The sequence below is a fragment of the Mugil cephalus genome, chromosome 22 (genome assembly GCF_022458985.1).
Source record: "Mugil cephalus isolate CIBA_MC_2020 chromosome 22, CIBA_Mcephalus_1.1, whole genome shotgun sequence".
In the NCBI taxonomy this organism is placed as follows: domain Eukaryota; kingdom Metazoa; phylum Chordata; class Actinopteri; order Mugiliformes; family Mugilidae; genus Mugil; species Mugil cephalus.
In genome coordinates this window covers 413,241-426,727 of record NC_061791.1, presented here as the reverse complement: position 1 = coordinate 426,727, position 13,487 = coordinate 413,241, and the positions used below count along the sequence as shown (strand labels likewise).

At 43.3% G+C, this 13,487-nt stretch overlaps 2 protein-coding genes across 3 annotated transcripts; one reads left to right on the top strand and one right to left on the bottom strand.

Annotated features, from left to right (window-relative positions):
- Positions 1–454: 454 nt before the first annotated feature.
- Positions 455–7,756, bottom strand: fbxo7 (F-box protein 7). 2 transcript variants are annotated; one of them, XM_047574838.1, is made up of 10 exons: positions 7,607–7,756; positions 6,352–6,474; positions 5,997–6,270; positions 4,714–4,977; positions 3,902–4,046; positions 3,476–3,559; positions 3,290–3,385; positions 2,421–2,597; positions 2,311–2,351; positions 455–943 (listed from the first exon to the last, which is right to left on the bottom strand). In XM_047574838.1, the coding sequence occupies exons 2-10, from the start codon at positions 6,471–6,473 to the stop codon at positions 650–652; spliced, it is 1,497 nt and encodes a 498-aa protein (XP_047430794.1). In that variant the 5' UTR covers position 6,474; positions 7,607–7,756; the 3' UTR covers positions 455–649. The 2 variants fall into 2 exon arrangements, with proteins under 2 accessions (XP_047430794.1, XP_047430793.1); XM_047574837.1 differs by lacking the exon at positions 7,607–7,756 and adding an exon at positions 7,204–7,448.
- A 509-nt stretch (positions 7,757–8,265) lies between these two features.
- On the top strand, positions 8,266–13,447 carry rtcb (RNA 2',3'-cyclic phosphate and 5'-OH ligase). The gene is made up of 12 exons (XM_047574836.1): positions 8,266–8,536; positions 9,429–9,507; positions 9,602–9,669; positions 9,944–10,043; positions 10,122–10,278; positions 10,569–10,725; positions 10,819–10,978; positions 11,106–11,281; positions 12,022–12,210; positions 12,293–12,403; positions 12,680–12,799; positions 12,916–13,447. Exons 1-12 carry the CDS (start codon positions 8,444–8,446, stop codon positions 13,021–13,023), a joined length of 1,518 nt encoding a protein of 505 aa, XP_047430792.1. The 5' UTR covers positions 8,266–8,443; the 3' UTR covers positions 13,024–13,447.
- The last annotated feature ends 40 nt before the right edge of the window (positions 13,448–13,487 follow it).

Here is a 13,487-nt window from a genome sequence, read left to right as displayed (position 1 = left end):
ACAATAAAAAGTTTTTGTCTGAATCCAGAGCAGAGGGTGAAACATGCGGCCCGCGGCCCAAACCTGGTCCAGACGGTCTGAGCTGGTCCAGACTGAAACTTAATGAAAATGACTGGTGTTCATGATTAGTTTTATTCAGAGAAGTGAAAAAAAAACAACATGGAGACTAGAACCTGGACTAGACCCAGAACCAGGACCAGAACCAGGACCAGGACTAGAACCAGGACCAGAACCAGGACCAGGACCAACCAGCACAGACCTGAGTCCAGATCACTCTGATTATTATTAAATGATATTTTATTAAATATAAACATTCTCATCATTTTCTTCTTTGAACTAAAACTAATGGAAACATTGTTGTTACTGCAGGTTGTTATTGTGTTATTGTTGTTTTATTATTGTGTTGTCGTTGTGTCGTGTTATTATTATGTTATTATTGTGTCATTATCATGTTATCATCATGTTATCATTGTGTTGTCGGTGTGTTGTCGTTGTGTTATTATCATGTAATCGTTGTGTTATTGTGTTATTATCATGTTATTATCATGTTATCGTTGTGTTATCATCGTGTCATCGCTGTGTCACTGAGGAGGAACATGTGACTGAACATGTGACTGAACATGTGACTGATGAGGAGCGGGTGTTTATTTCAGATGAAGCCTCTGCGGACGTCCCCCGGCCTGAAGACGTCCCGCCGTGGCCTCCGGCCGGGGAGGGCCGGGGGGGGGCCGATGGGGTCGTAGCGGGGCAGGGGCAGCAGGCCGAAGGGGAGGGCGGGTCTCTGGTCGTACTCGCCCCCGATGATGCCCGGGGGCAGAGGGGGGGGGATGGAGGAGGCGGGGCCGAAGCCTCCTCTGGGCAGGAAGTGAGGAGGAGGAGGAGGACAACGAAGGCGCGACGCTCGTCTCAGAGCGCAGCGAGACTTAAAGCTCGTCTTATACAGCTGGAGACACAGAGACTCGTTACTACAGGACCCCCCCCCCCACACCCTGACCCCCCACCCCCTACCCCCTACGGCCCCCCCATAACCCCCCCACACCAACACCAACACCAACACAGAACCACAGCATTAGAACCACAGCATTAGAACCACAGCCAGGATGGAACATGTCACTGATCCAGGTTTTAATTTATCGTATCGTTGGAACTAAAACAGAACAAGAGTCAGTGTCGACTACTTTATTTTATTTTAATTTATTTTATTAATTTAAATTCTTTGTAAATTAAACTGTTAAAGGGGTAAAGAGGCAGATTCTATCAGATTCTTCTTTCTGTTCCAGTTTATTTATCAATCAAATAAATAAATGAGTAAATAAATAAAATGAACTTCATATTAATATATTTCAATTAATTAAAGTCAGTATATATTATAATATATATATTATTATAACTAGAACTTCACAATTTCTTTCATTTAAATGTTCTTTTTAAATATAATTCATTTATATTTAAAACATTTTAGAGCTAAAAACATCACATACACTAATGTTTAAACCTCTTTTAACTTCACAGCTGATTTTATACATTTCTCTCAGAATGTGTCTTTATGTTTGTGTTTTTCCTTTGTGTTGTTTTTATTATTTATATCTTCTTTATGATTTTTATCATTTCTATTATTGTGATTATTTCTATTATTTTTATTATTGTGATTATTTCTATTATTGTGATTATTTTTATTATTGTGATTATTTATATTTTTTCTATTGTTGTGGTTATTTTTATTATCGTGTTGTTTTTATTATTTCTATTATTGTGATTATTGTGATTATTTTTATTATTGTGATTATTTATTTAATTGTGATTATTTTTATCATTTTATTATTGTGATTATTGTGATTATTTATATTATTGTGATTATTTTTATTATTGTGATTATTTCTATTATTGTGATTATTTCTATTATTGTGATTATTTTTATTATTGTGATTATTTTTATTATTGTGATTATTTCTATTATTGTGATTATTGTGATTATTTTTATTATTGTGATTATTTCTATTATTGTGATTATTGTGTTTATTTTTATTATTTCTATTATTGTGATTATTTTTATTATTGTGATTATTGTGATTATTTCTATTATTGTGATTATTTCTATTATTGTGATTATTTCTATTATTGTGAATATTTTTATTATTGTGATTATTTTTATTATTTTGATTATTGTGATTATTTTTATTATTGTGATTATTGTGATTCTTTCTATTATTGTGATTATTTATTTAATTGTGATTATTTTGCTGTGGACACTGTGAGGAACCTGAATGTGAACCAGTAAAATGTGTAAATGAAGGTTTAAACGTGTCTCACCTCCTTCCAGTCCGTGTCTCTGGACCTGTTTCCGTCTGGATCTGAAGCAACAACAAACGGGTTTAGAGCAGGTTTTAAAGCAGGTCCTCACTACAGAGACGTGTCCTCACCCCTGAAGTCCCTCCGGTACAGGTGTCTCCACAGGGACGAGTCGGCCGTGGCCGCGTGGAGGAGGCGACTGACCGAGGACAGTCTGACCACGGACCGGACGTCCAGGAGACGCAGGACTCGGAGGAGCAGCTCTGGAGGGAGGACGGGGAGACCGAAGGCCACGGGGAGGGACATCGCTGGAGACACCGACGGAGACACAGATGGAGACAGATGGAGACAGATAGAGACACAGATAGAGACACAGATGGAGACACAAGTCCAGATCAGGAAGAGTTTAAAATAAAACAGCTTTTTAAAAGCGTCTCTGAGGCGTCCTCCGTCTTTATGTCCCCCCATCATCAGATGTGTCTTTCTAGGAAAACCTGAACCACGTCCAGCGTCTTCGAGTCTCTGTGTCTTGTGTCCTTGTGTCTTTGAGTCTTTGTCTATGAATCTTTGTGTCTTCGAGTCTTTGTGTCTTTGAGTCTTGTGTCTTTGAGTCTTTGTGTCATTGTGTCTTGTGTCTTGTGTCTTTGTGTCCTTGTGTCTTTTGTCTTTGAGTCTTTGTGTCTTGTGTCTTTGTGTCATTGTGTCATTGTGTCATTGTGTCTTTGAGTCTTGTGTCTTTGTCTTTGAGTCTTTGTGTCTTTGAGTCTTTGTGTCTTTGAGTCTTTGTGTCTTTGAGTCTCGTGTCTTTGTGTCTTGAGTCTTTGAGTCTTTGTGTCTTTGAGTCTCGTGTCTTTGTGTCTTTGAGTCTTTGAGTCTTTGTGTCTTTGTGTCTTTGTGTCTTTGTGTCTTTGTGTCTTTGAGTCTTTATGTCTTTGTGTCTTTGTGTCTTTGAGTCTTTGAGTCTTTATGTCTTTGTGTCTTTGTGTCTTTGTCTCTTCACCTTCTCTGGCTGCAGAGATCAGAGGATACGCCAGCTGGTCCTTGAACAGACGAGACAGTTTCCTGAGACGTCTGAAGGCGGCGGCAGCACTTTGACCTGAGACACAGGACGGAGACAGAGAGGTGGTAACCATGGTAACCGATGGACGGGGACACGGAGGAGGAGACGTGCAGTGTAGTTATGTACCGTTCCAGTGGAGGGTGGTGTATTCAGAGGGGTTCAGACTCAGCTTACAGACGGTGCTGACGCTGTCTTTCACCTTCAGAGACGCTGCAGAGACACAGAGACACAGAGACAGACAGAGAGACAGACACAGAGACACAGAGACAGACACAGAGACACAGACACAGAGACACAGACACAGAGACACACAGACAGAGAGAGACAGACACAGAGACACAGACACAGAGACACAGACACAGAGACACAGAGACAGACACAGAGACAGACAGAGACACAGTTTATTTCCAGCTCGGTCTCTCCCAGTATTTTAGTTTCTCAGTGTTTCAGCTCTGATCAGGTGGTTTTGTTACTTCATCTTTAATCTTTGATGAATATGTTGAAATGTGAAGCTTTGTCTGTTATTTGTGTTTAAACGGAGTCTGGACTCACTGTTGATGACGAGCATTGGTCCCATGCAAACGGCCACGACCGAGGCCAAGCTGCTCTCACACAGAGGGTGAGAGAACTGCAGCTTATAGACGCCAGACGTGGATTTCCATCCGACCGGCATCTGGTCTGTCCTCAGCCCACAGCCCTGGACACGCAGAGACACACGCTGAGGACACGAGACACACGCTGAGGACACGAGACACACGCTGAGGACACGTCACAGACACCGAGGACACATCACAGACACCGAGGACACGTCACAGACACCGAGGACACGTCACAGACACCGAGGACACGTCACAGACACCGAGGACACGAGACACACGCTGAGGACACGTCACAGACACCGAGGACACGTCACAGACACCGAGGACACGTCACAGACACCGAGGACACGAGACACACGCTGAGGACACGTCACAGACGCCGAGGACACGTCACACATCACAGACACTGAGGACATGTCACACACACCGAGGACACGTCACATGTCACAGACACAGAGGACACATCACAGACACTGAGGACACGTCACACACGCTGAGGACACGAGACACACGCTGAGGACACGTCACAGACACCGAGGACACGTCACAGACACCGAGGACACGTCCCAGACACCGAGGACACGTCACACGTCACAGACACAGAGGACACATCACAGACACTGAGGACACGTCACAGACGCTGAGGACACGTCACAGACGCCGAGGACACGTCACAGACACTGAGGACACGTCACAGACGCTGAGGACACGTCACAGACGCCGAGGACACGTCCCATCGGGGACGGCGTCCGTCCACGGCCTCACCTCAGGAATGAAGCCGGTCTCCAGCATCAGCAGGTGTCCGGCCGTTACCACGGCGTCGCTGGGGCAGCTGATCTGGGCCGAGTGGTAGAGACGCTCCAGGGACAGAGGAGCTTCTCCCTCCTCAGCCTCGTCACACAGCATCGGCTCCCAGACGGACGGAGCTTCAGCGTCCAGCGTCTCCAGCGTCTCCAGCGTCTCCAGCGTCTCCAGCGTCTGATCAGGACCTGCAGGACGGACGCTGCTGCTGCTGCTGCTGCTGCTCGGCTGATTAAAAACAACACAAACATCACAACAAGAACGTTCACACAATTCAACCTGTGGACATTTTATTTCTCCTGGACATCATCACCAAGGTAACATGCTACATAGCAATGCTAAGCTAACAGCCACCAAGGCTACATGCTACATAGCAATGCTAAGCTAACAGCCACCAAGGCTACATGCTACATAGCAATGCTAAGCTAACAGCCACCAAGGTAAAATGCTACATAGCGATGCTACGCTAACAGACACCAAGGCTACATGCTACGTATCTCTGCTGTGACATATCTATGCTATCTATGCTTATAATATATATATTATATTATGTTTATAATATATTTTTCCTGTACTAATAAACTATTTTATGGACTATATGTTTATTTTATTTTACCAGATTTTTGATTTATTTTTATTTATTTATATTTTAGCAGATTTTTACTTAATCTTTTATTTTTTGTTTTACTAGATATGAATTTATATTTTTATTGGATTTTATTATACATTTATTTATTTATTTTTTGAGCAGTTTGTTACTTATTTTTTATTTATTTTATTTTGCTAGATTTTAGCTATATATATATATACATATATATATTTTTATTGTATTTTTAAGGCATGCTACGTACCAGTGCTAAGCTAACCTTCACTACTAGATGGCTGCATTGTTTATTATCTGTAGTAGCACTATTAAACCACTAGATGGAGACAAATGCATGAACATACACATGTGTGATTCAGATTAAAGTCTCCATGTGGTTCATAGCTGATGTAGAATCATGTGTTAATAAAAACCAGATCAGATACATTTGTTGTTTTGGGGATTTGATGAAATATTGAGACAAAGAATAAATTCTGACATGATGCCTGTGACATTTAAAGTTTGTCTTAATGTTTAGCTTCTGTTAGCTGAGGCTCAGCAGGATTTACCACCGACTAATTTACTTTTAGTTTCCTGTGTGTCGAGTTTCAAGCTGTGGACGAACTTTCACTTTGCTGCTGTTTGATGGATGAACCTTTCTCACCTGGTCCGTGCTGGCGTCCGGCCGGCAGAGCCTCCGGTCTGTGGAGCTGGAGGTGGAGCTGGAGCTGGTGGTGGAGCTGGTGGTGGGGGTGGAGGTGGACACTGAGGCAGAGGGGGCGGGGCTGGAGGTGGAGGTGGCGATGGCGGAGGCTACAGACGGCGGCAGGACGACGCAGATCAAATCTCCAGAGACGATGCCGCAGGACGACAGAGTCTGACCCGAGTCCGTCAGGAGCTCAGAGCCGTTCAGAGACAAACTGAAATCTGTGTCTGAGCTGAAACACAAATATCAGACGTTATGAATCTACAGACACATAAAACAAGAGGAGGAAGAAGAAGAAGTGTGGAGGTCTGACCTGAGCCCATGTGACGACAGCAGAGAGTCCCTGATGTGATCGATGAGCTCCTTCAGACTCGGCTCCTCTCCATCTAACTCCACCCGGCTCGTCTGTCTGCTGATCCGAACTCGCAGCTTCATGCTGTGGACGAAACAAACATCCATCATCATCATCATCACTTCTACTCACATGAAGGAGGCACGGCTTCAAAGATGGAGACGTCGTCCGGCATCTTTGCACCAGACTCCATTGACTTTTTATCAATTTTAAGTAAAATCTGTTGCTGTATTTTTAAACAACACAATGCAAAAAATAAAACACTGAACCTGTAACATGCACACAAGCATGTAGACACTAAAAATATAAAACATTAAAAAATGCTCTCGTTGACTCTTTTCCACCAGACTCCGTCATGTTTTATCAGGTAAAACCATCATATAAATAAATACTGCAGCACCAATGTAAGAAACTTCATACATATCTGGAAATTCAAGATTTATTATTTTGTACTCACTCATTTACAGCTTCGCGACCCTGGTTGTTATGGCAACAACTAACAGTTAATGTTGGAGTTCACATCCCATCATCATTCCTGATCCATTTATTATTATTATTATTATTATTATTATTATTATTTTTAGCAGCATCTTCCTCAAACTGGAAGATATTTTCTAAAAGTTGATAGAAAGTGAATGGAGTCTGGTGGAGAGATGTCCACTTCCAAAGAGCAGCATCATTTAACGCAGATATATTTTATGATAAACTCTGACTTCGACTAATGCGAAATTAAAACGACACATGTGTCCATCACCGTGAACCAAGTTATTCTCTACATAACCTTTAATGCTTAATTCAACTTTAATTACTCACGTGCAGAACCTCATCAGGAATTTGACGCATTTAATTTTTGTTGAGTCATTAAGCTTTAGCTTCGCGTTAGCATCGTATTTAAGTAACTTTATTTAAAATTCAAAATCGTGTTATTTCAACGTTCGTGCCTGCAAAGACTAAAACGTTAAAACGACATTAGCACAAGAAAAGTTTCTCTTAAGCCACGAGTTTAGTTCAGTTAAATAAACTCTATGAGGCGGAACCGTAGCTTTTTATTTCTAAATAAGTTAAACGTTTCGTTTTCGTTTCAGGGTAAGTAGCGTTTCAGTTATGCTAGTTAGCTGTTAATGCTACCTAATGCTAACAGGTTATTCAGCGTTTCAAAGAAGCGTTTCGGGTCCTGGAAACAAACGAAGCTCCGCAGAAACAGAACCAAACTTACATGAGGAACCAATGTGTTGTTCTCCACAGAACTTCATCTTCATGTTCCAGAAAAAATATCAAAACAAACCAGAAAACTGTCAAACCGGCCGCGACCACTTCCGCTCTAGACTTTCAAAGTAAAATCAGATTAAGCGCTTCATAACGAACGCTTTAAAAATAACACTAATAATTTCCTGTTTTTATCCCTATTTATCCTCTGTTTTATTCAGAGAAGTGGATAAAACAGTATAATGACATGAGCCAAGATTATACATCTACATAGCTTTTTTTTCCCCACTTAACTACTTATTTAACTTTTAGTTGTTAGTTCGTTACTTTAGCTGGAAGCGGCGAATGTAAATATTTTATTGTGCCTAAGATTTTGTAATTAATTGATTAATTGTGTCTATGCTTTAAATTGCTTCGTCTTATGAGGCTGATACAGAGTTTAAAAAAAAATAATGCAGAATGCAGAAAAGTGCGAGAAATAGAAAACTTTACGTTGTTCCGTTTTTGTTCTGGTCAATATTTGCTAATTTGACAAACTGTTGTGTGACTACAAATACGGCAAGCGATCAGTTCAGTGCCTCGCTAGTACGTTATCTTGTGCAAGCGCACGATTAAATAATTAAATATATAAATAAATAAATCCTGAACGTCGCGTGTTTTTCGGGTTTGCCCGAATATTCTCGAAGTTTACTTCTTTAAATGCGTCAGTACACATTTATTATCGCGTTTCGTATTTCGAGGACCCGCAGGCTTCCGTAGCGCCGGGACTGCTGCGGAATAAAAGAACAGCCGGTGAAACGCATATTACACTTTAAACGTCTAAAAATAAACTGTGCGGATCAGAACCATGAGTCGCAGCTATAACGACGAGCTCCAGTATCTGGATAAATTATCCAGTAACTGCTGGAGGATTAAAAAGGGCTTCGTTCCCAACATGCAGGTGAGTCTCCAGCTAGCTGTTAGCTTAGCTGCTAACTTTTACACGCAGTCAATTAGCACATGTTCTCTAGTTCTACACAGTTTAACCAGATACAGTGAAAATGACAACAACACATTAGATTCAGCTTCAATTAGAAGAGAAACAGTTTATTAAATAATAAATAATTAGAGTTAGATTCTGCTGACGAAGCGCAGTGATGCAACAAGACGTAATCAGAAGAAGAAGGCGACTAATGCGAGAGAAAGATCTAAAAACTGTATTTATTATTTATTCATTTATTTATTTCAGAACCACTAAGACTAGGAATTAGCCACCAGGCTAAAGCTAAACCAAATACAGCGACCAGAACTTTACAGACAACATGTAGCTACGTGGCAGATTTTATCAACTTCAACATCTAATTATTTAATTTACAGATAAACAAAACAGTTTTAATGTTAAAATATTTCTTCTTCAAATCTAGAAAACGTTTGTTTCAAGTCTCAGATTCACCAGCTTCGTGTAGAGAAATAAACTGAAATGTATTTTAGTCATTTACTTTATTAATTACATTATTTCACAAAGTTTAATAGATGATTTCTGTCTTTTTAACAGTTTTAGAAATATTTAACTTAAGTATTTTATTTTACTTTTTAATATCAACAATCTCGAGAATTTGTGATATTTTAAACTGTGGGATTTAATTAGGAATTAAATAGTTTGAATATTACTGCAAATTAATTATATCGTGGCCATAATTTAGTTTAGCTTGATTTAATAGATTATTTCTCCTTAAGTATTAAATCTTAAACAGCGCTTCTCATCCTCCTCATCCTCATCCTCATCTCTGACTCTTTTCCTATTATTCTCTTTTTATTGTCGTGTCCTGTTTTTCTCTGGTCTCTCTCGTCAGGTTGAAGGAATCTTCTACGTGAACGATCCCCTGGAGAAGCTGATGTTTGAGGAGCTCCGTAACGCCTGTCGTGGAGGAGGTGAAGTCTCCGGTCCCTGAACATCGTGTCCTCCCGCGTCCTCGTCTCCTCCTCTGACGTCTCTGTGTCTCTGTGTCTCTGTGTCTCTCCTCAGGTGTGGGAGGATTCCTTCCGGCCATGAAACAGATTGGAAACGTGGCGGCGCTTCCCGGGATCGTACACGTGAGTGTTGGCCAGTTTCTACATTTATTTGAGTCCTGCACCGAAGGAAAACACTCGAACTGATGCACAGAAGAAACCGAATGCTTCCTTCAGCAACAACAGCAAAATATACAGACAGATGTTCCAACATATACAGACAATAGTAGATCCAGTGTTTTCTGTCTTAATGTCCAGACTTTAACCGTAAAACCTCCTTGAAGAACCAGCTCAACACATTGTTCTCAGACTTGAAGCTCAGGCTTCAGTGTTAAACGTGCGTCTTATTCGTCCACAGCGATCGATCGGACTCCCAGACGTTCACTCTGGATACGGGTTCGCTATCGGAAACATGGCGGCATTCGACATGAACGACCCCGAGGCCGTGGTGTCTCCAGGTAAGAAACTCCCTCCGTTTTATTCTGTCCAGAGTTCAGTCAGTCAGGGCCTCACGTGTCTGTGCGTCTGTCCTGCAGGGGGCGTCGGATTCGACATTAACTGTGGCGTCCGGCTGCTGAGGACCAACCTGGACGAGGGCGACGTTCAGCCCGTGAAGGAGCAGTTGGCTCAGTCGCTGTTCGACCACATTCCTGTGGGAGTCGGCTCCAAAGGAGTCATCCCCATGGGCGCCAAGTAAGGAGGAGGGAGGGAGGGAGGGAGGGATGGATGGATATATGAGTGTCTTTTTAGCTCAGTGTTAGCTCAGTGTTAGCTAGCTAGCAGTATAGCTTTAGCCTGTGCTAGCATTAGCTTGGAGCAGGCTTGTTTATGTTGTTGGGTACCTAGCGTCCGACCGCTTCACCATTTAGTTGGAGGTCGGAGCTTGTTCACGTAGTAACAGTTGCTAGGATGTGTGATTGGACCGTGACTGTTTGGGGGCGGGGCTTGACGTGTTTCCACCTGTCCCCCCCGTCTGTCCTCAGGGACCTGGAGGAGGCGCTGGAGATGGGCGTGGACTGGTCCCTGAGGGAGGGCTACGCGTGGGCCGAGGACAAGGAGCACTGTGAGGAGTACGGCAGGATGCTGCAGGCCGACCCCAACAAGGTCTCCTCCAAGGCCAAGAAGAGGGGCCTCCCCCAGGTACCGGCTCACCTGGACCACAAACCTCTAAATGTGTCAACGTGTCATGTGACGTCCCGTTAAAGCGTCTCCCGTGTCTCTGTGGGTTTGAAGCTGGGGACTCTGGGAGCTGGGAACCACTACGCTGAGATCCAGGTGGTGGACGAGATCTACAACGACTACGCCGCCAAGAAGATGGGCATCGACCACAAGGGCCAGGTGTGTGTGATGATCCACAGCGGCAGCAGAGGCCTCGGACACCAGGTCGCCACAGGTAAGAGCGCCCCCTATGTGTGGAGACCGGAAACATGAGAGAAATGTCACCACACGTCTTCTTCTTCTGGACGTCCCATAAAAACCGTCCGGTCTCCGTTTGTCTCCTGACGTGTTGTTGTTTCCAGACGCTCTGGTTGCCATGGAGAAGGCGATGAAGCGGGATAAGATCACGGTGAATGACCGGCAGCTGGCCTGCGCCCGCGTCACGTCTCAGGAGGGTCAGGATTACCTGAAGGGGATGGCGGCGGCAGGAAACTACGCCTGGGTCAACCGCTCCTCCATGACCTTCCTCACCAGACAGGTAGGCTCACCTGACCCGGCTCCACCCCAGCACCTCCCGCATGGACGAGCCACGAACAAGCTCCGTCCTCATGTCAACTGATGCCCAGGCTCCGGTCGCCTTGGTAACGCTCATACATACGTCTGTGTGGGCGGAGCTGGAGCTGCTTCTTCTTCTACGTCTTTGTCTCCAGCGTCATTAAACCAGAGTTTGGAGACGTTTTGTCACTTTTACATCAGAGCTAAAATAAATAAGAAGAAATGATTCTTCTTCTTCTCTAAACTCTTCTTCTCTTGTTTTTTTCCAGACTCTAAACTCTTCTTCTCTTGTTTCTTCCAGACTCTAAACTCTTCTTCTCTTGTTTTATTCCAGACTCTAAACTCTTCTTCTCTTGTTTTTTCCAGACTCTAAACTCTTCTTCTCTTGTTTTTTCCAGACTCTAAACTCTTCTTCTCTTGTTTTTTTCAGGCCTTCTCTAAACTCTTCTTCTCTTGTTTTATTCCAGGCTCTAAACTCTTCTTCTCTTGTTTTTTCAGGCCTTCTCTAAACTCTTCTTCTCTTGTTTTTTTCAGGCCTTCTCTAAACTCTTCTTTGTAATCTTCCAGGCCTAACTCCGTCATCTCCGTTTTGATCTAAACTCTTTTCTCTTGTTTTTTTCAGCCTTCTCTAAACTCTTCTTCTCTTGTTTTATTCCAGGCTCTAAACTCTTCTTCTCTTGTTTTATTCCAGGCTCTAAACTCTTCTTCTCTTGTTTTTTTCAGGCCTTCTCTAAAGTCTTCGGTACGACTCCAGACGACCTGGACATGCACGTCATCTACGACGTTTCTCACAACATCGCCAAAGTGGAGGAGCACATGGTGGACGGGAAGCAGAGGACGCTGCTGGTCCATCGTAAAGGCTCCACCCGGGCCTTCCCCCCCCACCACCCGCTCATCCCTGTGGACTACCAGGTACCACGTCCTGTAACGGGGACGGTGTCTCATTAAACGGTTAAAGGGCGTCTCCGTCTGAACGCGGTGTCCTTCCTTCCAGCTCACGGGTCAACCCGTCCTCATCGGGGGGACGATGGGGACCTGCAGCTACGTCCTGACGGGGACAGAACAGGGGATGACGGAGACGTTTGGGACGACCTGTCACGGAGCGGTACGTCTCCACCCTCTTATTTACCCTCAGGGACGTTTATACGACGCTGTGAAAGTTAACGTCTGCAGACAAAACACAGGGTTTTAAGATGTGAAAGTTTAAAAAAGTCTTAAATATGAGAATGTTACATTTAGTCGACTCTTTCATCCTTAAACCATTTATCACGTTACGTATTAATTCTGCAGGTCTCTGATTTTGCTTATTCTTCATACTTAAACTTTACTTACTTAAGGTCTTTAAAGGAGGTTGTTAAGTCACTTCCTGTCTGTGTTTCAGGGTCGAGCTCTGTCTCGAGCAAAGTCTCGCAGGAACCTGGACTTCCAGGACGTTCTGGACAAACTGGCCGACATGGGCATCGCCATCAGAGTAGCTTCACCCAAACTGGTCATGGAGGAGGTGACGCGTCCTCATCACTGCTTTAAACTGTGTCTCTGAAGACTAATGTCTCCTTTTACATCAGACCTAAACTAATGCGATGAATCCCTGAACGCTGTGTCTCTGTCTCGTCTCAGGCTCCTGAATCGTATAAAAACGTGACGGACGTGGTGAACACGTGTCACGACGCTGGGATCAGTAAGAAGGCGATAAAGCTGAGGCCCATCGCCGTCATTAAAGGATGAAGACGCTCTGACCGGACTCAGGCCTCAGACTTCACCGCTCTGGTTTCTGGTTTCTGGTTTCTGGTTTGATGCTCAGTCTGTGATCCAAATAAACACGATCACTGAAAAATAGACTTTGGATTTTCCATCACAGACGTCTGAAACTGATCAGCCACAACATTAAAACCCGCGGCAGGTCAGGTGGTTTCTACCTGCTGGAACACGCAGCGTGAAGCTAATCCTCAGAGCTAATCGTTAGCAGAATAGCATCTTCATTTTTTTACTGATAAATACAGATGTGCTGCTAAAAATTGTGTTTTTCTTGTTTTCCAGAAACATTTGATTTTGCTTTGAGTCTCTACAGGAAGCTGCTGTTAAAATGCACGATTATGTTTTGAAGAATAATTTAAGGAATTAAACTTCAATAAATGAATCAAACGTTCAGCACAGAAATAAATGTCCCTGGTTTTAATGAATGAGGAGCA